Genomic DNA, 23,803 nt, shown 5'->3' with positions numbered 1-23,803 from the left:
CCGTACAGCTGCAGACTCTACGGTCCTGTCAGCCTCGAGTGCCGAACCGCGACCCAGACTTCCAAGGAGAGAAGAAGGCTGGCAGAGCCTTACAAGACGCTCGAGGGCAACTGGCGATACAAGCACACTGGCAAAGACGGGGATCTCTTCCAGCCGGCAACGGCGTTGCAACGGGCGCCTACTGGCTGGAAGCGGCTGGAGCACGAAACAGTCCGTCCGACCAGCAGGCGCACTCTACCCGCCTCCCAAATGCGAATTCTCGATCTCCGCGCAGCGCACAACACCGGACCAACCAACTGTGTCAAAGCGAGGCGCAACTAAAGTCGAAAACGGGACAAGCAGAGACTACAGAGAGTGGGACAGGAACGCAACCGAAGCCGATCACATTGCAAAGTCTGCAGAGGACCCAGCAGCAAGATCTGTCGACGGCCCTACGCCTCTCTCAGCACTGCCAAATGGCGCAGCAGCCCCAGGAGTTACAGCACCAGGAAACACAGGCTACAACGCAAGGTCTCCTCTATTCCGGTGAGAGACCAGCAGGGACGCGTCGCGAGTGGCCTGCGATGTGGCACCTGAACGCTCAAAGACAGCCGAGTTTGGAGATTGCCACCCACACGGGCACGCAGCTGCTCCAACAGCACCAGCCTATGCATCACCACCAGGGCCAGCTTCCAAACCTCCCGGCAATGGGGCCGTCGGGTCAGATGTTCCAACTGCTGAAGCCTCCTGCCGGGGGGTTCCTCCCGTACGCGACCCTCGTACATGGGAGCGCGCCAATTCCCGTGACGCAAGGAGTCTGTAGTCTGCCCGACTCTTCGCAATACGGCACCTACGCAACCGGAGCGGCACTTGGCCTACGGCAAACAGCGCCTTCGTTGCTCCAGATGAAGCCCACCAACTAGGCTGCTAGGCTAAACCAACTCGCGTTCTCCACGAAGATGACAGAAGCTCTACAAGCCGGAGTGCCTTGGCAAGCCGCGAAGCAAAGCACTCCAAAGCTCGAGGGGGCCATTTTTTAATCCAGCCCGTGACGCGTAACCGAGGCAGGTCTCTGCGGCGCCGAGTTCACTCGTCTGAACCGTGTTTTCTTTTGAAGGCGTAACCAGACGAAACACGAGACACCGCTTTTCCGTGTCATTGCTAGCTGAAAGACGTCCCAAGTTGTCGAATGGGTTCGGCACCTCTGCTCCGTGTTACAACGGGAGGTGTCAACAACCACTGCGCTCTGTCTCACTTCTCCGCTTGCACTTTCTCCGCCCTGGACATCCCGCCCAGCAGTCTTGGTCCCGTCTGTACAGCGGCGTGTCGCCAGGCTCCAAAACAGCAATGTTACTCCAAGTCTGCTACACTAATACGGCATGGGAACTCTTTCCGGAAGTGTCTTGAGCTCGCAACCACCTTGTCGCTATCGCTGCCGCCAGGGGTGTTTAGTATCGGTAACATGCCACTGTGGGTTCTTGCCCGACGTCCCTTCGAGCTTTTTGAGGTCTCTTGTCAAGAATGACAGCTGTCCTGCTTTCTTTCAAGTGACTCCGCAGTGGAAGAAAATCCATCCTGAGGCAGAGCAGCTGTTATAAGGCAGGTCTATCGCCTCTCCGGTAGCACGCACACAAAGCGACAGTCGGCGAGGCCGGTCTTCTGACCCACCATTCGGATAGCGGCTGGGCAGTTGCAGCACTTCAAGAACATGTGCTCGCGTATCTGATGCCATCACTCGATGTGTCTTCGCGGACGGAACGGACAAGCCAGCAACGCGGACCAGCAGCCGGCTTGACCGCATTCTGCGCCTGGATATGACGGCAGCGAAATCATCGTTAACGTGGAATGAATACTGTCACCGAGGGTATTCGGTGAGAGTCCGGCCGGTGCACTTGGTCTGTGTACTGCTTGTTACAGAAGTCCGGCGGCTTGGCCTTAAATCAGTAATAACAGTATGCCATTGATCACAGGTCGGCGCCGCGCCCAAGTACGCGAGAGCGCCGAAGCAACCTTGCCTTTAGCAGATTCACGAGGAAAACTTGTCCTAGGCCGGGGACTTTTGCCCTGGCAAACCGTTCGGTAGGAGGGTAGCTGCCAGGAGTCACGGACGGACCGGCCTCGGAGCAACCTCACTTCGGAACCCTAAACAGCGCACTCAGTGTTTAAGGTTCGTGCGTCTTCGCACAAGCATATCCAGCTGCTCCACTGCAAGGTTTATACACGACGGTGGCGCGTACCCCGCCTGTTATCGCGCACCGCCACCCGAAGGCCATCTCCAACTCGCATCGTCGTGGTTACGTCGCAAAGCGGCGGTATGCACCAACTGGGGGCAGGTCGCCGTCGCCAGCCGACGAGGATGCGCGCCAGTTACCGACAAGTGCACTCCGGCGGCCTGCGACAGCGCCGAAACTGCTCCAACTTTTTCCTCCCTTGCACGAGCCTCAGGAACACGCTCAACAACTACCACCACGTGGTCAAGATGTTATTCGATCCGCAGTGTGGGGAACACGGGAGCTTCCAGCGTGCCGCGCACGTCGAGTACCGTCCAAGATCTCGCGCGTATGACAGGCTACACGAGGGCCTTGAGGTCGCAAGTGTTCTGCGTGGGCCGTGGGGCCTCTTCAGGAGTCGCACCCGGTTAGTCGTGGGGCCCCGGCACGATCGAGTAGTCAGGATGCGCGCCCCGTCGCGGTCTCGTCGACAGACGTACTTTCCACGTCTACCTCGAGCCGATCTCGGACGCACCGTAGCAGTGCGCTCGAATGAGCTCCCAGGCTCCTCTCCAGCCAAGAGCAGGATACCATTTTCTGAACCCAATACAACACAACACCGGCATTAATTGCCCCCAGGAAACGAATCCACCGCCGGAGTTTAGGGTGAGTTAAGAGCGGCAATACGAGCTGTCAAGACAAGGCCCCTGCTTTCGGTACTGGTACGGTGGCAGTGAAACACCCGAACACAACTTGATCGTGTTCTCCCTTTCTTCCACCGCTCATTCGCAACACTTTCGGAACTTCGTCTGTGCTTCAGACAATGTATCGAACTGTTCGTAAACAACATTTCAAGCACAAGCTCCCCGAGGCCAAGGAAAAGCGCAGATCAGAACCCGCTCTCACTCTCCAGGCCGTGTGTACAAGAGAGACTCACACATGTGACTCTCTGTTCGCCGTAGTACTCGTAACACCTTACACAGAGCCGTGCCTTGACCTCCTGAGGCAGAGGACAGGAAAAAGTACCGAGGAGACGCTTACCAAGCTGATAACTTGTGCTGCATCCAGAGATAGAACCATAACCGCTTTTGGTTTTGTTGAATGCGTGCTTCACCCGTAGCACAGAGACATCAACAACAGCTTTGCTTTCCCTTTGGTAACTCACGTTTTGGTGTTCGGAAAAAAGTGGGAGTGCCAAGGAACGAGCCGGCAACACAGTGTGCTCGCACAAGAGTAGCACGCCCCTTCTGTTCTTGTTCCGTTTCTTGTTGACTGAGAAATCTGCGTCCCCAGAGCTGCCGGTAAATCCACGTTTCGAGGGCTACCTTAAAAAAGGCGACACTCCGTCTGACATTTCGTGCAGCTCAGCCTTGTATCCAGGCATCCGGCATACACTAGGTAATTAGTATAGACGTAGCGGAGAACAGAAGAGCGTAAGTCTCTGTGCAGAGTCAAAGAGCCTAAATGGGGTAACAGGGTACTGACACGTATGAACACGACGACAATAGAACAGTCCTACCGGACATCTACCACCTGTCCGGCCTAGGTCAGACAGACTCGTATCAAATTCCGACTTACGCGGTACAACAGAAGCTCGAAAATGTCTCCATGCGCGCGACCGAATGTGTCGGTGCCTCCCCGCTCCAACATATAGATTGTCGGTGGGTCGATGTGCAGCGGACCCATCAGTTCCTGTTGTCAACACCGACAGAAAAGCGGCTATACCACTGCGGCGACAACGATCCCCCATCATCTTGGCTACAGTCTAGTGCGCAAAATGGCTTGAAGCGAATCATTTGGGCAAACATCACAGTGGGCAGTGACACGGGACCGTGTCAGTCCCGGGCCTGTGTTGAAAGCAGCGCTGGCCACCTCGCGCGCGGGCACGGACCCATCCAACGAGAATCCGGGCGTGAGCTACTGCGCGTAGACATGGCACTTATGAGACTACGTGTTCGTGCCAGCGAAGGCCGACAACACGCATCAACACGGCCGCGCGAGGGGGGGAAAGCCGGGCGTAACGCCCGGAGTACCTAAAACGAGAGCTCAGCGAGGGGTCTACCCAAGTGCCCGGACTGAAGCGCCATCGCGCACGCCGGACAGGCGCATTTCTCCTTTATGTAAATTACTCTCAGCCAAGGCGCAGCAGGCACATGATAATGCACTTAGCTGTGAATGACAGATTGTACCTGTGCGCCCTCGCCGAAGGCAGTGCACTGTAAGGAACCAGTTGGGTCGGCGAGCGTGACAGACAATGACCACCTGCACGCACCACGTCACAGCGAACCACGCGTGCTGTCTCCGCAACTAAACACGATACCCTAGACTTCACAAAGATCTGCCTCTACACTCTCTGGTCTGTCTCTCTCTTCTTCACATCCACATCACCCGGTGTCTTCGCTGACCTCTACAGCCTCACAGAAGGGGCGTGCGTCCACTAGCCCGAGCCCACGAGCGCGTGAGTAAAGCCCGTACGCTCGTGGAGTAGCCTGTTTCTCAGCGGGCGGGTTCGAGGTACCGCTCCCGAGTTACGGGAAAGGGACCACGCCCACCTGGTACACCAATCGTGTGACCTAAATTTTCAAGCTCGCAACCCGTACTCCGCGACCTGAAGCACCATCATGAAAAAAATCTTGTAAGACACGCACCGTCTTCCGAACGTAGTTTGCTAACAGAGTGGACGCTTTGTATTGCTTGCAGAAGAACCCAAGGAACGAGAAAGACGCATGTCGTCACCTGTACTCGCGAGGACCTTCTGCCGGCGGTCCCCAGAGGAGAGCTTACTGGGGCTGTGGAACAACGTCCCTGTTACAGTTCAGACATCGACAGGTCCTTCCCTCGGCAATGGACCCGGCACCGCTGCCTCTGCTTCTGTTCTCCCTCACTTTCCGGTTGCACTCCGGGCACGCCCTGCGCGCGGCAAGGGGACAACATTCATAGGACGCTTCCTCCGCGCGAAGATAGGACTCAGCGACTGGTCAGGCAACTCAAATGGTACTATCGGCACGAGCCGTGCAATCGTGTCACATCTTGTCCCGTTTTCTTTTTCACCGCGCTTTTCCCCGCAAATGCATTGCGGTGAGGCGCGGATAAGACCCGCCTTTCGGGTCGGCGTTCTCACTTGCCTGCCCATACACGTCATACGCTCCTAGTCGAAAAAGACAAAGTGTGGGCAGCCAGCCCACACGTTGCCACCGAAGCGTCTCGAGAGAGCGCCACCAAGGGGAAAATATGTCCAGATACAAATCCGGAGTACGAGGCCCCCTTCACTAAATAGTGAACCAGTTTTCGCCGGACGCGTATCCTTTTCGCCTTTCCGTCCTCCGGCATGCAATACGGGAGTGACCCCGTTTCGACTGTTTCTTTGCAAAAAAAGCCTGCGCTTACAGCCATACTACCGAGCGCTGGTCAATTTCCGAGACGACCGCCGCGCAGTTGAAGTAGAGGCTGCCGGACGTTAGGCCACGGGTTGCCGACCTCACCACTAACAGATCCTGCGGGGACACAAAGAAAAACACCATGCAGCCGGAGCGGTTTCAAAAAGCGTACTTTCTACCATCGTTGATACCACGTACAGCAGCTCCCATGTAGAAGTCGAACCTAAACTATGAGAGCAATTTTCATGGAGGGCAGCCGCGAGTTACGCACGCGCCAGGCAGGCACTTGCCTCGTAGACACTAGAACAGCGAACCCCGTCCTACCCGTCCATGCTCTAAAAAAAATTTGAAGGGACCCTCGACCAGGTGTGACACCCATATATGCCTGTACGGACGCGCAGCTGCGGCGAGGGAAGTGACCTACAGGGAGCCAAGCAGTCCCTCTTGTTCTCGGCAAAAGCCACGTGCTGCGGCACCAAGCCCGGTGGACAGCGGCTATCGGCTTTCTCCGCTGACTCAGAGTGTTAGCTGCTATCTATCTCCCCGCAGCAACACGTCCCTGTCACCGTGTACAGAAAAGCCTCCCTGGCTACTCATCTGTGTCGCAAGTCGCACCACGCAGACGCAACTACGTCACGTATGCATGCTTCCGATGCGGAGCGGAGGCGGAGCTCGCCGGGCCTCTCAGTCGCATCACCTCACCGTTGTGACGGAGCTGTGGCTCGTGTTCACCTGCATCTTATGCGTAAATCGGCCTCCACCCTCCCACCAGTCCCGCAAAGCTTCGGCGGCGGCCAGGCCTTGCGGATCGAGCTGAATGACAGAGCGTGACGTCGAACTCAAGCAGATCTTGCCTCCGTACTCGGCTATGCGGACACCTCGAGTCAGCATTCACAGCAGAACTACAGACGGTGCATCAATATATATAGATGCTCTCGTCTCTGCATGCACACGAAATTCCCTGTAGCGCTTGCCGCCACCACAGAATAGTTTCGGAAAAGCCCTCCCGCGGTACGCTACGCCTGTCCTACGGCTATAGCAGGTCCACCACTGTCGTCAAGAGTCCCTGTGTGCGGCGGCAAGCAACTCCGAAGAACTGTAGGAGGACGGCTTCCCTACGACGTGTGTGGAAACCCTTCATGTACGTAGCCGCATTCATCCTACCAACGAAAAGCGCCACAATTCCACGAAAGCAATTCCGTCGACAGACCGTCGATCCTGGCCCGGCGTGTCTGAAGACAGGGGCGCGCAGGTTCGGGCGCAATGCGACAGCCTGCGTCCAGCATGTCACCTGCAACAGCTGGCTACAGATAGTGACAAGGAGCGCGGAGACATACGCATTCCAGCGGTCACTCTGAAGAGGGCCAGAGAGCATGGACGTGTTCTTCACAGGTTGTCCAACAAGCATGTACCTTTGATGGCCAGTAAAGGTCTGGCCGACAACGCCGCATCGCTCAAGGCTCCAGCAAGCTTCTCCCACAATGTGACAGCAACAGCGTCGCCCGAGTCATCTACTATCGTCAGTTCTTTCCGTTTGAGGTCTTGTCTGGTTGTCTGACCGAACGAGTTTATGCGTACACAGGAAGAGGGAGGGGCGCACAGGCAAGCGTATGTACATGAGCTTCGAGAGACACAAACAACGAAGGCACGTCTGGTTCCTTCTTCGAGACCGCACACCCAGGAGAGCTACGGAACACGCCTTCGCTAGACAGGAGAAAGAAGCAGTCGCTTCCTTAATGCCTCCGGCGGCCGCCGTGACCTCCTGAAAATCCGGAGAGGTGACGACAGTCCACGCTGTCTTGTCGTCTCTGCAACGAATCTGGCTTCACACACAGTAAGTGGAGAGTCCCACCCGTGAGACAACAGTTTGTGTGTCGGAGAACGAAGCAACAAAGCCAATCACGTCCACGACGGAGCCGACGCTATCGCCGCTTGTGATGTCACTGAGCTTCTTTGGAAAAAACCTGGAAAGAAGCAGTTCAACAAGGCATAGGACAAAAAATAATTCCCGTGACAGGTCACCACTTCTACCACATAAAACCAACCCTCTTCGGTGTATGATGTGTACTGGGTGACGAGCATGAAGAAAAGAGTCACACAGGATCTCTGCATGAAGTCCTCTCTCTGCAGCACGTGCATTGCGTGGACATGGTACCTGTTTCCTGGAGTTTCTTTTGGCTGCAAAGGGTGATACCTGATGAAACCCCCGCACAGCCAGAGCAACGTCACGCCCACTGTCTGTTCATAACATGAGCTGCGAGAACTGACTCTTCGAGTGATAGTAGAGACGAGACCGGTGGTTCTACTCAACCACCCGCTGTAGAGACGTGGTCTCCCCCGGCGCTGAGGAACAACGGCCTAAAACGAACAAAGCAGTTTGGACGACTAGGCCGCCACTGAGACGCCATGCGGTTTCTTACTCCACGGCTTGCACAGCCCCACCAAAGACAAGCTGGGGGCCCTCTCATGTCCAGCAGAACGCGAACCAGTCTGTATTCCGGCCCTTTTTCTCCGGCGCGCTCTAAAGTACAGCAACTGAGTCCAAATTGATTGCAGTGCACCCACGATAGACTTGAGCACAGCGAAACAACCAACTGCGGAACCGCCATATCAGCATACAGCGGGTATGCTGAGGACGAGCCACAACGTCGGAGTCTTACAGTTGAGAAGGTATTGTAAGGTCGTCTTCTGCCTCGTGTATCTGAGCCCGATCATCGAATTTGAGCTCGTAGTCATGGGATGCCGAATTGAACCGCCTGACACCATAACGGAAGCAGCAAGTTCGCCAAGTAGATCGGTTGCCAACCACATGGACAAATGTCTCTGATACCGGCTCGGCCACGTATACAGCGGCAGCCGCTAGCAACCCGGGAAGAAACACTGAATGCACTACGCAGAATCTCATTGAGTCGCCGGGCGTTAGGACACCCGCACGATAGCACTCTCGTCTCTTTAGTTGTTTTGTGCGTCAGACGTGTGAAGAGGTTCCTCATCAGCTACAAGTATCACATGCCCACTTCCAAATCCGACGCACACGAGAGCGCATCTCGCCTCTCGCGGCTGTGCTCCAGCCAGCCTCATAGGTCACCCTGCGCGTTCCGCGGAGCCAATGGAATTCCTCTTGAACACTGATTTGACGATTTCGAAATAATGCTGAACTAGGAAGTGTGCCGGCGATAGAAGTGGGGACGGGGGAGCTGAGCATCTGCAACTTGCTATGAAGGCAGGCAGCCTACAACGTGTACCCTAGGAAAAAGGTATCCGTAACCAACAGAACATGTGCGCTCTCCCAAGCAAAAAGCTGAATGAATAATGATCGACGTCTCCCTGGGGTGCACCGAATGATTTCATCGACCCCCGAGCTGACACAAAACCCTTTACGGCTCTGTAACACGTTGCGTGGGTACAGTACACCCGCGGGCTTGGTGAAGTCACTCCAGTAGAGTCGGATTCGCATCCTGAGTTCCAGTTGGAAAGGGAATCTCGACCAAGATCCGTACCTCGAAAGCAAACTCGAGTGTACAGGTGCGTGCACCTGCGTTTCCCTCGGTTGTTGGAGTGACCTCTGACTTATATTCACTACGGCCCAACTGATGTTCGGCACTGCACTTTCCACGGCTTGGAAAGGAAGTGATCTATTCTCTGTCCTTCTGCAAAAACTGTCCACTCCGAGAGCGGGACTAACTTGTTTGCTAAATCCACTGTTCCGCGGGAGAATTCATATACTCTGCCGACCTCCAGTCGAGGGTGCCAGAGAGCGGCAAGCTGTCCAAAGAATGTTGCCCTGATTTCCCCGTTCTGCAGCACCAAATGCGGGAGAGATAACAAAAAGGATACAAAGGCCGAGGAGAGGCAACATCAAGAACCTCTCTATTCCGCTTGTAGGCAGCACACATCCAGCAATGTTGGGCTATCCATCCGGCTTGCAACTGATTTTGACCTTTTGGCTTCTGAGCGGTGCGAATGCTGATGCTGTAAGGTGATCTCAGCCAGCACTAGCACTGACGCGCCACTACTCAAACCCGTTGTAGATGCCCGAGATGACGGTCCGAGCACATCCGCCCGACTGCCACGTTCTAATTCACCTGCAGTAGCAACCTAATCGTGCACCCGGGGGGCAGCTATCGAACGGGTTAAAGAGATCATGCGTCTGGACAGAGGAAAATGCAGCAGATAGGGGCGAAGCGTCTCCCCCTGGCTCATTTCTATTGGAGGATAAACGGGGTTCAGCACACGGCGATAGAGGTCTTACTGCCACGCGGAGAAAGGAGCCGCTGTAGCCTTGGCGCCCGAGAGGAGATACAAGAAATCATACGCGCCCCCTTTGCAATTTGGCTATCTGTTAGTACTTCTTCTCAACATGAAGCCTGATAGTGCTGACATCGAGAAGCGTACAGTATGCAAGCCTGTTCTGTCCTAGCGTTTCTTTCCGAGGAATGCGGGACAAGCCTTTTTCTTTCAGAAATTCGCAAGGAGTTGAAGGGTTTCACAGGAGACCCAAGAAATATTGTGGTCTTGCTCAGAAAGAAGAATGTCCGAGTCCCGGACCGCTCGCACCAGCTGGAACCTCATAAAAAAGCGGCCTACTGAAAGAAGACGACGGGGGCGAGTGTTGCCCACTGGATACTTAGTAGTTCAGCCCATTAGCGCGTAGTGCGCGACTCACCGACTGGTCGATAATGGTGGCCGAAAAGACTTGGCCTTCTCCTCTCTGGTTAGCAAACAAGCGAAGAGTCGTCCTACAAGAACAGTTCATTCCAAGAAAAAAATTGATACTACGGTTTGCGATTTCAAGCCTAGGGTCTCGACACTGTCAGGCGCTACCATTGCAGCTATCCAAGTGATGAGGAGGTGCCAGCTACCTAGTCCTTCTTCAGGCGTAAGAGACCGAAGGCAGACAAGCATAATGGAGTGCCGAATTACTAGAGGACGAACGGATGATGCGTTCACGAGACCGTTCAGCAAACCAAGACTGTGAAGTGCCAACCACCGTGCCACTGGTCCGATCCTCCCTGTTCTGACAGATGTAAGTCCGTGGTTGCTTTTCCGCTGCCCACGTTCTCGAGGCCGCTTGCGAAAACCAAAGTTTTCGCTCTGCGGGCCTGCGCCGAGCAGTAGCTGCGCTAGTAGGTTTCCTGCGCCACTGCTGTCGAGAGGCGGCTCCTCTTGTGCCAGGCAAGTCACCACTCAAAGTCAGACACTGAACCCGTACGTCACTCAGGCCGAAGTTTGGAAAACGTCGGGCGGAAAGTTCCTCCGACAGGCAGGGGAGAGAAGCAGGTCCAACCCAGGGACAGAGAGCCGTGCGTGTTCCAGCCCCGAATGTAATGGTGTGACAAGGAGCTGATCACAACAGACGCGCTCCGCCAAACTTACTTATCTGCGACGCGTCCCCTCATGACCCAGTCCTGGGTGTATGGGTTGATGTCTTTGATGGCGACCGGCGCCCTGCCTGCCTGCAGACGCGCGATGGCGCCGGGCTTGCTATACTGGTAAGATGCCGAGGACGTGGCGGCTGCCGGCGAGCAACGACAAATCGAGGACTTCCGAGGCATCTGTACAGCCTTTTTCAGACCCCCCTTTCCTGCACTGTCTGCATGTACCGCGAGAGCACTTAACTGGACTAGCAAGAACGAACTTATGAACGAGCATGAACATAGATCGACACATCAGGAACGGCCCACCGTAGGCACGTCAACAGGAAATAAGGCAGGCCCGCGGCACCAGTTCCTTACGCTAAGACAAAAGAAAGCACGGAAATTTCGCGAGATTACCTGGCAAGAAAAGGGGGAGATGGAAGCCAGTGGGAAACCGCCGAGTTAAACACCGTGAGACGAAGTGTCGGATAGTCTTCCTCTTGTATAGGCAATCTTGCTGCGCTATGCAACTCATGTTTAAGCGCGGTGCTCTACGTGCTTACCACCGCGAGGACGTTTGGTCGCTCTCGGGTTCTTGGAACCCCTGAGCGGCACTTGGTCCGGCTTCTTTCCTTCACACTCGATGGCGCCGTCGTTTCCCTGAAGAGCTCGCATTGACCCACTCGGAGCTGTTCCAAAATCGGCAGGTATTTGCAGACCTTATCCGCGCCCCGGCAGGACATCCTGTGGTGAGTTGTTATACCCCTGTATTAAGCCTATCTGCATTGACGCTTTGCTTGTAGTTCTCAGCCACTCGAGTTGTTTCGCATGTGACCTGACAGGCTCCCCTGATCTGCCCTCACGACCACAACTGCTACGTAGTGTCCTGACTCGGTCTGCTCCAATCAGCACGAAAGCATCATGACCAGGGAACGGCCTCTCAGGCGATGCACACCTGCCGGAATCAGCGTTCTGGCGTCGGGACCTCAAACTTGTGCCCTAAGTACAAACATCCGTCTGAAATGCGAATCCAGCCGTGCCGCGGTCCATGAACACTAAGCTCCGACTCAAAGCAACACGCCCACATAGTCCCGCCAGAGATGTGACAGCTGGTGACTACTCGATGTCGTGCATGACCTGCAGAGGGTAGTGACTACTCTGGACCGCGCCGGACGGGCCCACGAGGCAGCAAAGACGATAGCCACACGACAGCCACTATGCACAGTGGCTATGGCAGACGGAGGAACAGACTGCCCCCAGTTCTCCTTGCCTGCGTTGCCTGTCCATTGTTGACAGCGGCAGGTGCCGACGGCGGTCTCCTAGACGGTTCTTCTCCGCTGTCAGCAGTGGCGGTGCTACCCAATGTAGGATGTGGTGCAAAGCACCGAGCCGATGGAGAGCGTGGCAATTCCAAGACGTCCGGGAGGACTTGAAGGGATAACGCGAACAAGCACTTCTTGTCTCTGAAGCAGGAAGAGGAGTTTGTGAAACGGCTACACTTGCTGACGGTTTCGGTGTCTACTTTTTTCCGCACCTAGACCGCATCCCTGAAGCAAAGAGAGTTCAGAGTGCTCTGCCTTGGGCATTGAAACTAACCCACTGTACAACCTTGAAACACACTTCCCTTCTCGCCGTAAGTATATTTATAGATAGATTGTCACATGGATAGCTAACCAGAACGGCTGCCGTTTGAACCTATTCCCAGCCTGGTTCTTGTTGTGGATGGGAAACGATATGATCACCTTCGGTGGCCACTGTATGAAAACAGACTCACAACGCACGCAGCTTGAATGTAGCGGGTGACAGTCTTGCGTCCCCAGAAGAGACACATTCCTTTTCATGTCCGTAATAGCTCGTTCCTGCCCACTACCTAGCCGAACAAAGGACTTTCCTGGAGGCGAACCCGAAACACTGCGAATGCGAAGCAAAAGGGACAGACCCCCAGTGTGATACTCAAGTCCATATAGAAGGATTCATAGTATCATATTGTCGCACCGTTTGACAGTATGGAGACGACGACAAGATTGAATATGTAATCCGGTTGCAGTACAGGTCACACACTTGCTCCCGCTGAAGGCCGCGCCGGACGCCACGGGCGTACAGGGGGCACAGCGGAAGCGGATACACGAGCATACGGGTATGTCTGCGGTCAGTCTGCCGCAGGTGAAGCGGTCGCAGCAGAGAACGCGGCGCTTGGAGGCGGGTGTCGCCGTCTGCCAGGGCGCATCTCACCGGAGGACGCGGGTCGTGTACCTCTGTACTACAAAGAGACGTTTTCCCTTCTGGCTATTCTCTTTCGAAACGAGCTCCGCACTGAACCTGCCGAAGATTCGACCGTACTGGAGGGCTCCTGATCCATCTCGGCTTCCATCCGTTGCCAGCACGCTGAAATGCCGCATATATGAATACTCGCCTTGTTTCAGACACACTGAGAAAAGAACCTCTCGCACGGAAACAGTCACTCACTTAAGCTGACGGTGGATGCGCACGGCCCACTACATACCCTGCTAGTGGGTCACCAAGTGATTATTCTCCCTGTATGTGTGAATTTCTTTGTTCGCTAAAGAATCTTATTAACTAAGGGAGCAGAAACACCAAAACTGGGAATATCAGTGCTCCGTGCCAAGCCCGCGCTCTGCACGAGCAACGATGGATCTGGCAAGAAAGCAGTGGACGCCGACGAGATCAGCAGAAGGCCAAGCTCAGCGCCACAAGGACGGGTGCACGGACACGAAACCCGCCAACGTTTCCACACAAGTGCGCGAATGCACACGCGGAGTTCCGACTTACAGCATATTTTCTGAGCCTGCACGTGTGGCGCTGAGGGCAGCAAGGACAGCGGGTCCTTCCCACGTGCCTCCCGACGCCAGCACATCCCAGAATCCCGTAGAAATCTTGGATCTCATCCTGCAAGTCTGGCGCCATTAGTGATACGATCTCGGATTTCGGCCGCTGGCTGACAGATGTAGGGCTGGATCAGTGGAATTTGACTTCGCCATTCTGCGCTATAGAAGTTGGGTATCTACCCTACGAGATGAAAGCAGTAGGCTGAATGGACCCACCTTGGACACCCAGGTCCAGACAGGGCAGTCAAAACATGTATCGTTTCGAATATGTCCGGCAGGAATCCAGATAGAGAGCAAGTGGTTTCCCCCGCCAGTCACCTTGTCAGCACACACTGCTGGGCCCGGAGCGGCGGTGTTAGCCGCCTCCACACACCGAAGTTACCTTGAGTAACGGAGCTAGACCCTGAAAGCATCCCGGAGTAAACATGTTGGGATGGAGATATCGCGTTTGGAGGAGAAAACACATTGCCACGCTTCCCAACAGGATTGACAAGGACGCAGCATGGAAAGGGCCTGGTCAAAACCTGAGGAAAAAAAAGTGGCAACACCAATGAAGCCCTGGAGACCAGGTATATTCGGAAACGCCAACATGCTACATTACCTCTAGAGTAAAGCTCCTGTCCGTCGTCAGCGCTTAGCACAACATCCCAGATATATCAAAAAAGCAGAGTTTACAGCGAAGATCTTTATTAGCTGAAGAAGGACTGATCACAACGCAATCCTCCCAGGCGGCACCGACATCCCGATTAGAGGCCTGCGGGGTGTCTTCTCCCAGCAGTGAACCGGTCACGTCGGACAGACTGAACGAACCCGATGTGAGCATCCAACGGATGCATCTGCGTCTCAGAACGAGAGAATACAAGACCTTGACCAAGAAAGAGTAGCCAGCTGCACACCTGAACCCGCTCCCAGCAGAAGCTGAACAAAAGAGTCAATCGGGAGAACAAGGCATCTCAGCTGTTGACCCGTGTGCGCAAACAAGGCCTTCCAGATGTTGAGCCATGTGCGCATTCGGTGAGTTTAGCCACACTGATGAGCTTCTAGTCTTAGCTACGCTGCCGTAAAACTAGTCAATCTCTGTTTTTTCTCGGCGAACCGGGTAGCAAAGACAGTAGATGGAGTCGTTGTCACTTGTTTTGCATTGACCACTTCATAGAGTGACAGATTATCTCGGAGAAGCGCATGCGCCAGCCCATGATGAGAACGAGAGAGACGTGTCTCGTTCCTTCTCTCTACTGGACGACACCCAGTAGGGGCACGACACACGTCTTGGCTTGGCCGGACACTAAGGCAGTCGCTTCCTGCCGTCTTTTTTGGATGCCCATGGTAGCCCGCCCTGACCGCAGAAGGCTCCGGACAGGTGACCATGGTGCGCGCTGTCTTGTCGCATTTACAACGAGACTGGCTGCACACACCAATAAGGAGTCTTGCCTTCGAGACAACAGTCTTTGTCGGGAGATCGAAGCAACAAGCCAACCACGTTCACGACGGAACCGACGCGACCACCGCCTGTGATTTCACTGATCTTCGTTGAGAAAAACCTGGAAAGAGGCAGTTCAGCGAGGCAGAAGGAAAAAAAAAAAGATTCTGGTGACAAGTTACCACTCCAAGCGCATACAGAGAAACTTCTTAAATACATGACGTGTCCTGGGTGAAGAGCATGAAGGAAAAAATGAGGCAGGATCTCTCCGGGAAGTCCTCTCTCTGCAGCACTTACATCCCATTGCGTGGGCATGCTACCTGTATCGTGACGTTTCTTTCGGCTGCACACAGCAAAGCGTAAGACCTTGAGGAGGTCCCCGGGCAGCCACGGGGACGTAACGCCCACCGCCTGTTCTTAACACGAGCTGCGAGAACCGACTCACCGACTGATAGCAGAGAAGAGAATAGTGTTCTACGCGAGCAGCTGCTGGGGACAGGAGTCTGCCTCATCGCTCGGAAACAATAGCATCAGACAACAAAAGCAGTTCGGACGTGTCGACCGCCACTGAGACAGCTCGCTATCTCTTACTCCCCCGCTTACCACATGCTTAACAAGCCCGCCGGTCGACGGGCGGTATACGCCCCTTCACCTCAATGAAGACGGACAGAAGTTTCGACCCGCCACTGAAGGTTCTGCTGACACATTTCTCATACACGTAACAAGGTGGATACTCACTTAACCAGCTCACGCTATTCGGGGCTGTCCAGCATCGTTTCCTCTCACGTGCAGCTATTCCACCGTCCACGCGTCAGCATCGCTTTGTGTGAGCCCGCGCTCACGACGCCGTGCCCTGGTAGGTAGGTCGAGCACCGGACTCAGTTTGTTAAGCCGTACTGTCGTTTCAATTCGGTCACACTTCTGTGTTTTCTTCTCCTTCGGACGGCGACCTCCTGTACAGCGATGCGTTCTGTGTAGTTTACACACTTTCCGTTCGCTCCAATCAGATGCCTCTCTCTTCTTCCACGGCTCCGGCTTTGCGGTTTTCGCCACATACTGTGCACGCTTCACATACACTCGTAAAGGCAAGGCTCATCACCTCGGCACACTTTGCACTATGATAGTAGATCGCGGTTCTTGCTTAGACTTCGCTCGCGTCTTTCGACTTCTCAAACATGGGCGTCGCACTATATCAGTGGTCCATAAAAGTCCCAGTTGAACTGCAGCTTTTTGACTGCGACCTGCCCGCTAGCGTTCACGAGCATTAGCGCTTCATCACTTTGACAACTCGGGCCAGGCAGCAGCTACCATACACCTCCCCCGGGGCTTATGCCACGCACCCCCCTTCGTGGGACCCCCGGCAAATTTTCCCGAGTACCATCCATCAGGAAACGTCATTCCGTCGCATACCCAACCCGCTCAGGTTCGTTAATCTTAATCTCTTGTTTCGAGTGGGATCCGCCACCTCTGCTGAACTCCGGTCTACGCTTTTTCTAAACGACTGCACAAGGTCGCCCTCCACCACTCTTCTGCGATATTAAAACACACCTCAAACTTAGCCGCTCTACAACCTCAAAAATTTCTACCTACCCCAGGCATGTTTCCCTTCCGACTGTCTCGCGACGCGCTGCTCTTCACCAGGCTTTCTCTTCCACACATGGCTTCATGCTGATCTAACTACCACTATGAAACGAATGATGCCCATGCGAATAAAGGCGATGGTCTGGTCGCAAACCTGGCGCGTTCAAAGCTGGACTGAAACAGGAAGCCGGCGAGTTAGAACGGCTAGTACAGAAGCAGCCGGGAAATAGGAAAAAGACACACAGTGCGCAGAAGTGTCACAACGCCCGAGCTGCCTTGTTAACACAAGCGGTAGGATACACTGGCATTTACAGCCTCAGTCGGAAGTAGTCTCGAGCACCACTCCCGCTCCGGCGTGAGCGGCTTCCGTCGTCGTGGTGGGACAGCTTGGGCATACCGCTGTCTTGTGCGCATACCGTAGCTGACGTAACACGCGACGACCCTGTATGGAAAAAGTACCCATGATCAATCTATTCCTGCCGCATTCCGACCGTTTCTAGGACGGCTCCCGGCCTGGTGAAGATTCCAGCTCGGGTGGACAGAGGACTCACACAGCAGCTGGGCGTCAACGGACTACTCGCGGTCGCCTTAGTCGACACTAGTCACTGCCCCGCAGGGCGGCTCCGGTGAACCGACTTGATCGTGTAGCCTGTCGTTTCGTTTTGCAGTCACGCCTCATAGTGGCGCCCAGGGCAGAGCACTCCCCGTAGCCCGCGCTGTACACAGAGTACGGCGGAAAGACTTTGTAGTATGCTGTGAAAAGAGAAAGAGTCGAGTGTGTCCCCCTTGGCTGATGGCCAGCCACACTGACGGGCAGCAGGCCTAGATGTGTCCGGAAGTGTTGTGCGTCGTGTTGCCGGCCTGTGGGTCTGCGTACTCTGTACGCGACGAGTCGGGCCCACCTTAGAACCGCCTGGGCAGGCACAGGTTGGAGCGCGCGCGAGACAACAAGATGCGCTGCAAGAAAATCGGCTTGCAAGAAGCAGTCTTCCGTTCTTTAGATCGAGCTGTGCACAGCCCTCGGAAGCTGACTGGTCGCGCCAATACAACATAAAACCCGAGAGAGACAACTGACAGTCGCGTCGATGCTATTGACTCGGGGCCACATACACGCACGCACTTCGGCACCAAGCTGTTCGTTCTCTTTGCCGGGTTTCGTCTCGCACTGCTGTCAGAGGAACTGACACAGTGCGAGGTAAGCCGCCTGCGCCTAGTGCAGACGAAACCTCTCAGCAGTGATGTATACACCCAAGCGCACGTGAGAACATGCACTACATGCGTTAGAAAAACGGACATATGTTTGCTCATCTACAGCCGCGAATGAAACTTGAGGCCACGGGCCTACGGTGACGTGTCCAACCGGCCGAACAGCAAGGGCGACAGGCGACAAGCCTACTTGTTCATACTGCATGGATGCACCCCATAGCCTCCCTCGCTAGGAACGGCACACTCACCCGGTCAGCCACGCCGCAGACAAAACACAGTGCGCTGTGCACATTGACGCCCGTCGAAACGGCAGTTACGGGTTTCACCCGTAAGCTCTACTCCATAACCCAGGTCTGTTACATACTCCGAATCGTGGAGACCCAAAGAGGCAGCTTCCCAGCCCGTCTCAAATCAGCCTCGTTTAGCGGCTTCTGTCGGCCTTGGCGAGACAAGGTAAAGCTCAAGTGCGTCGCCGTCGCCACGATCCACACCTGCCGAAAAGCTACAGGTCCCCCAGAAAAACAGTGTCCGACTACAGCCCGTGGTCTTCCCTTTTTGCGAGGGCACCAAAACAAGAACTGAGTCTGCATATGAATGAGTGCACACGGCTGCGTGATTCGCCATGAGAGAACTGTCCGACACGAACCTAAAACGGCTCCCGTCGCGGCTGCCTGAGCGCTCTCTGATGTCTTACAAACACGAGAGCGAAGCCGCTACCCAGGCAAGGCAGTTTGTGACTGCACTGGTCGTGACTGTCAACCACCTCAAAGTCTCCAAGCCGCAAACACACTGTTAAACCAGACTATACCAGCCACCAGCTACACAGTGTGGTGACACAACCGGAGTGGCAAAATGGCCGTGCCTCCAGTGCATGAGGGTTGGAGATCCTCAGACGAAAGGTGTCTCAGAAAATTCCCAACATGATCTCGGTCCGTCCGAGCCGTGCTCTGCGCGCAAAGGCTATGTCATAAGATGGGGGCCACTGACACATGGATAGAGCTCCCCGTGTGCCATCCTGCCCACATCCCTGCGCCCGCTCTCGCAACGCCGAGGCCCTGTACACTACACCACCCTGAACGCATCCCTGGTTCCGAATCCTTTCTACCAACCACCATTTCTCTGTCCCGCCTTGTTGGGAACCTCCCCCACAACGCTATGCGCAACCCCTGGGGAAGGACTTCGTGCACGCCGTTCGTGCAGTCTGTGCTCATAAGCCGTTTGCTCATCCCGATCGTCCTTGTGGTGATGCAGCCCAAGGTGGTGAGGATTCCAGAAATGCCCCAGAGTCTCGCCCACCTTCCGGAACGCATGCTGTACCCCAGCAAGACTCCACAGTACTGCACTGCTACCACGTCCGTGACTGTGTCCTGCCACTCTGCTCCTCAGGCCAAACCGTCCGGCGGCCCCCATACCGCACCCACAACACGGGGTGAACTGGGACAAATCGTACGCATACAATAGGGCGCCGTGCAGGCAGCCATGTATCTGGTAGAAATCGCGAATGTGGTCCAGGCGCTCGAAATGTTGCTTCTCGTAGAAATGGAGGGCAGCACGGTTGTAGTCAACGACGTGGAGGAAAATGGCATCTGTAGGGCGTGAGTTCACGCACGGACACGAATAGTACGCCAAAGTCCGTTGCACGAGCTCCTGTGCTAGTCCCTTCTGCCGAAACTCCTCCGCAACGCCAAGAGTAAGGATGTATGCCAAATCGGCGACTGCCTCGTCCGACTGAAGATGGGGGAAACTCAAGCCAGCGGACGCGCTTCGCGGCGAACTCTCCTCAAGTGAAAGGTCTTTCTCGTTTTTCGCTGCCGCACTTGACCGATATACATCGGCTTCGAAACCCATGTTGCGTTCACTGGAGGAAGCCCGCCTCGCTCCGGTGCTCGCTTGTGGGCCTGCCTCCACCCATGTGGTGCACGGCGTCTGTCCCCGCTCTCGAATGCCACTATCCCCCGTTTCGTTGTCGTTATCCCACTCCTCGTGCATCTTGTTACTACGCGACGTAGAGCCACTGGTGTTGGAATGGAGTCGCTCTGTTAGCATGCTACTCAGCCGCCAAGAGGTTCCCGAGGATGGGCCTCTCCCCTGTGAACCCACTGCATGCCCACAACACACCGAAGTTCTCTCGCCTCTGCTTGTCATTCTCTCGGCATCGGGAGCAGCCGTTTCTGCTTGGTGCTCAGTTCCCATCCGAGCGCATTCCCGCTTCCACCGAAACCACTTGCGCACGCACGTCGCTTCGTGGGACCCTATATGATGGACTTTCTGAGATACTGTAATGATGCCAACAAGGTACTCTTCGTCTTCTTCTTCTTCCTCTTGCTCTCCCGGCGGGACCGACCTCGGAGCTCTCGCTTCGGATTCAGTAGGGCCGTCGGGTGCGTGGGACGGGAGTCGAGCCGAAGCAGTTTGCCGATGCAGGAATCCCTCCTTACTGCGGCTATGCGAAGACTTTGCATCTGAGACGACGCCGACTCGTTCTCCCCTTTCAGTTGAGCCTCCAGGAAATCCTTGGCCGCCCCTTGTGCTCTTTGGAACTTCCTGTTGGTGGTGTGCTGCTTCCTGGTGGCTAGCAGCAGAGAGCGCGCTTGCCCCTGAAACTGTCCCGCTGGCACCCATGTGACCCCCCAGCCGTTCTCCTCCTCTCTCCGATCGCGTGTCTCCCCCCGTGAAAACAGCCATCTCTTCCATCTTGTTCGGAGCGCGTACCCCGCAGTCACTTGTTGGGGAGACCCCTTCTTTCTCCTCTTGTCCTGAATGCCTACGACCGCCAAGCTGTCCCGTCCCTGCGCTCCAACCCTCACTTGCCGGGTATCCTGCCTGGATATTTGTATCCGTTGCCCTCGCTTGTCCGCCACAGCCCTGAGAAGGCGAAGACACACGCATTCCACCGCCTACGTGCCCCGGACTGGTTACGTGTGCTGAATCAACTTGACATGGCGGCCCTGCTGCTTGAGTGACGAAGCAAGTGCGCTTGGAAACCGGTACTTCTCGTCCCTCCCCGGGTACCCTTGCCCCGTTCCCAACGGAGACGCTTTCATACGAGGAATGGCTCGGTAGTAGAGACCCTAGGCTCGAAGAGCACGGGAGCTCCGTTTCGACCGGACTGATACGGGGAAGTCTTTGCAGGTTCTTTTTTGACAGGACAGCAGCTAGAGAGAAGCAACTACCGACACAGACGAAATCATAGAAAGTGTGCTCGTACTTGAAAGGGAAAAGTTCCTCATGGAGTTGCTGCAGTTGCCTGTAGTCGGAAGGTTTCACAGGCCTGAAGGTAAGAGAGGAAAGCGATAGCTGAGACAAGTCGAAGTCGCTAGCCGCTTTATGAACAGGTGCCGTTAGCAGGGGTCGCGAAGCACTTGACGGAGGAATAGCGGACGAAGAGGACGAAAATAGACACGGCTGCCGGCTGTGGTAGGAACGGAGCGCCTGAGCATCTTGACGAACTGAGAAGCTTCCCCGTGCCCAAGGGCGGGCACAATCTAAGCCCTCCTCAGGAACACCGGCGCCAGTCGTACGCACAGCTCCGGATTGGCAACAGAACGAACCACTAGAACGTCCCGCCATTGCCGCCACGCCACTCCTCAAGTACAGGTTACTGAAGGAGGCAAGGGGCAGTAACCGCTATCCAGCATGTGAAAGAACACCTGCGTACGTAGGTGGATACATCGCTTCGTGCGTCCTGACCAAATTGGTATGCGCGAAGTGAAGCCGTTTCGTGCACGTCGGCCGCAAAGAAACGGGGACCTAAGGACAAAACTACTGACGAAACTGGGGACTGAAGCCGGCAAAACTAGAATGCAACCGTAAGAGTGAAAAGGCCAGTAAGGGTACAGCGTTCTGGGGTAACGCCCCCCCCGCAGCCACTGTGCGGGTTCTTCGTCGCCGTCTGCCCGACAGCTGTGATACGAACCGCCAAGGAATCTGGACGCCGTGACACGGGTAAGGCGGCAATATGGTTTACGAACACTCATGCTGGGTCGCTCGAGGCCGGTCATCGCAAGGTGTGACTCCAGGGCGGAGTCATAGAGGAGCGCTCAACAAAACAGTGCCCCCCAATGGCGACTGGTCCCTCAAAAATCAGTCTTTCTCTTCAGCCACCGACAGAACGGCGTGCAAAGACAAGAAAAGGAGCTGGGGAGAGAGGTATTCGGGGGTAGATTGGATTTGTCCGAGGGCCGGACAAAGGGCGCGGGTTTCTAGGACGGAGAGCGGACAGCAGCACGAGAAGATGAAGAAAGAAAGACACTTCGCCTTGAACAATGTACTTGGCAGTGACTTGGATAACTTTCTCCTCACATCAGAACAAAAACCTGTTTTCAGAGCGTCGTCCCGTGACCGAAGAGCATACGAGAAGCTTGCGAAAAGGGAGGCCTTGTCTAGGAACAGCACACCGGCACACGGGAAGGCGTGTCCTGTGCTGTGTACGGCCGCGTGACGTGAGTTTCCACCACAAGTGCTGTACCGAACTGGGCCATTCAACCATATTTCAGCTTGTATATCGAGCTGAGGCATTGTGCACCGTTACCAGTTGCGTCGGACACCTTGTCACCGGGAGAACGCTAGAAGACAGCTAAGGGGAGCCTCGCGAAGAAGGCGTTGGTGGCGCGATACTTGCATGACACAAGCCATTACGGTGGTGACTCCGCTTTCCGTACTTCCGAGTGAGGAGACGAGAGCGGGAAGTCAGAGCCTCCCCTCAACGCCCCTTAAGCTCTGTGCAAGTCCGGACGGCACTTCGCTTCCTCTTCGAAAAAGTAGCTTGCAAGTCTACGTATAAGCCGAGGCTTATTCCGGCCCTGGGCCTTCGTACGTGGTGAAAGAGGTCATACTGCAAAAACGATGCTGCTCGGAAGTTCCATGGATACTTACCTTCCTCTTGACCGCGGTCTACTTTTCTGTAGAGACAGTCCTGCCAGGCGTCATGCCAGTCCGGGACCTAAAGTACCACAGGTGTGCCCTACGACCCAGGGGACTAGCGAAGTCGCCTACGCACACGCGTCGTTCATTGGAGCCATTCCGGCGCTTGGCTCAGCTGGCCCACGGAGACGCAGGCCAACCGGACACCAGCGGTCAGAATTCTCTCGAATGCTGGTGTCCTTCGGTTCCTTTGTTGAATTTGTCGGATCGGGTACATTTCTTTGTCGCGCCTCGCTGTGCTGGCCAGCCAAACTGAACGGGTTCGAACGGCGACGTCGCCGAGGGTAACCGAAGCGGCTGTTGTAGCCGGGTACCACGGCGGAACGCGAACTCCCGTGGACCGGCGCCTTTTGCCCACGGCTTTTTTTCATTTTGTTTCTTCCCTACACCGTAGTTTCATGGGCATCAGTATTTCTCCCCGAAGTGCCATCTTTCTCGCCATGTGAGGAAAATCGTGCAGGCCGCGGACTTGCGCCTCGCCACACCGTCTCCTCCCTGTCCCCGAACGCCGACTAGGCGGGACCTGCGTTGCCAGCGGTCCAACACCTGTGGCGAGATGAGCTGCAGGGCGCTCGCCAAGTTCTCGTGTGTGCTCGATCTCTGCCGTGCCGAAGCATCCTTTTGATCCCAGACTCTTTTGTTTGGACTGATCGCGGCGGCCTTTCTTTGTTGCCCGCAGCTCTCGTTTTTTTTTCTGCACGGAACATATTGACGGGACCGTGGGGATGTACTGATTCTCGACTCTCCTGCCCGAAGAGTTGCCCCTAACGACGTTTTTCTTTTCCTTCCTTGCGTCCTCTTTCTGGCGGCTTGGCTGGGCTGCACGTTGTAGGGAGGCTCATCTGTTTTTCCCCGGATGGCCTGTGGTTTTGCCTCGACCTCGTTCTCCTGTCGTCTCTCTGCC

At 55.4% G+C, this 23,803-nt stretch overlaps 4 protein-coding genes across 4 annotated transcripts; 2 read left to right on the top strand and 2 right to left on the bottom strand.

The window, feature by feature from the left end:
- Window positions 1–3: 3 nt before the first annotated feature.
- CSUI_010288 (uncharacterized protein) lies at window positions 4–3,046 on the top strand. Its single transcript, XM_068070393.1, has one exon. It carries the CDS (start codon window positions 2,294–2,296, stop codon window positions 2,816–2,818), a length of 525 nt encoding a protein of 174 aa, XP_067917634.1. The 5' UTR covers window positions 4–2,293; the 3' UTR covers window positions 2,819–3,046.
- Window positions 2,664–15,246, bottom strand: CSUI_010287 (replication protein a 70 kda dna-binding; the record flags this gene model as incomplete). Its single annotated transcript, XM_068070392.1, has 17 exons — window positions 13,714–15,246; window positions 13,156–13,308; window positions 12,218–12,386; window positions 11,487–11,583; window positions 10,943–11,081; window positions 10,233–10,305; window positions 9,252–9,364; window positions 8,227–8,322; window positions 7,419–7,530; window positions 6,979–7,120; window positions 6,269–6,432; window positions 5,577–5,683; window positions 4,974–5,099; window positions 4,379–4,451; window positions 3,768–3,881; window positions 3,127–3,189; window positions 2,664–2,786 (listed from the first exon to the last, which is right to left on the bottom strand). Coding segments are annotated over exons 1-17 (1,980 nt in total), but the record flags the coding sequence as incomplete, so codon positions are not given.
- A 2,589-nt stretch (window positions 15,247–17,835) lies between these two features.
- On the bottom strand, window positions 17,836–22,579 carry CSUI_010286 (gnat family protein). The gene has a single exon (XM_068070391.1). The coding sequence runs from the start codon at window positions 21,544–21,546 to the stop codon at window positions 19,078–19,080; it is 2,469 nt and encodes an 822-aa protein (XP_067917632.1). The 5' UTR covers window positions 21,547–22,579; the 3' UTR covers window positions 17,836–19,077.
- A 134-nt stretch (window positions 22,580–22,713) lies between these two features.
- Window positions 22,714–23,803, top strand: CSUI_010285 (uncharacterized protein). The gene has a single exon (XM_068070390.1). The coding sequence runs from the start codon at window positions 22,822–22,824 to the stop codon at window positions 23,185–23,187; it is 366 nt and encodes a 121-aa protein (XP_067917631.1). The 5' UTR covers window positions 22,714–22,821; the 3' UTR covers window positions 23,188–23,803.

The sequence above is a fragment of the Cystoisospora suis genome (genome assembly GCF_002600585.1).
Source record: "Cystoisospora suis strain Wien I chromosome Unknown contig_7072, whole genome shotgun sequence".
NCBI classification, from domain to species: domain Eukaryota; phylum Apicomplexa; class Conoidasida; order Eucoccidiorida; family Sarcocystidae; genus Cystoisospora; species Cystoisospora suis.
This window is presented reverse-complemented; position numbering and strand designations above follow the sequence as displayed.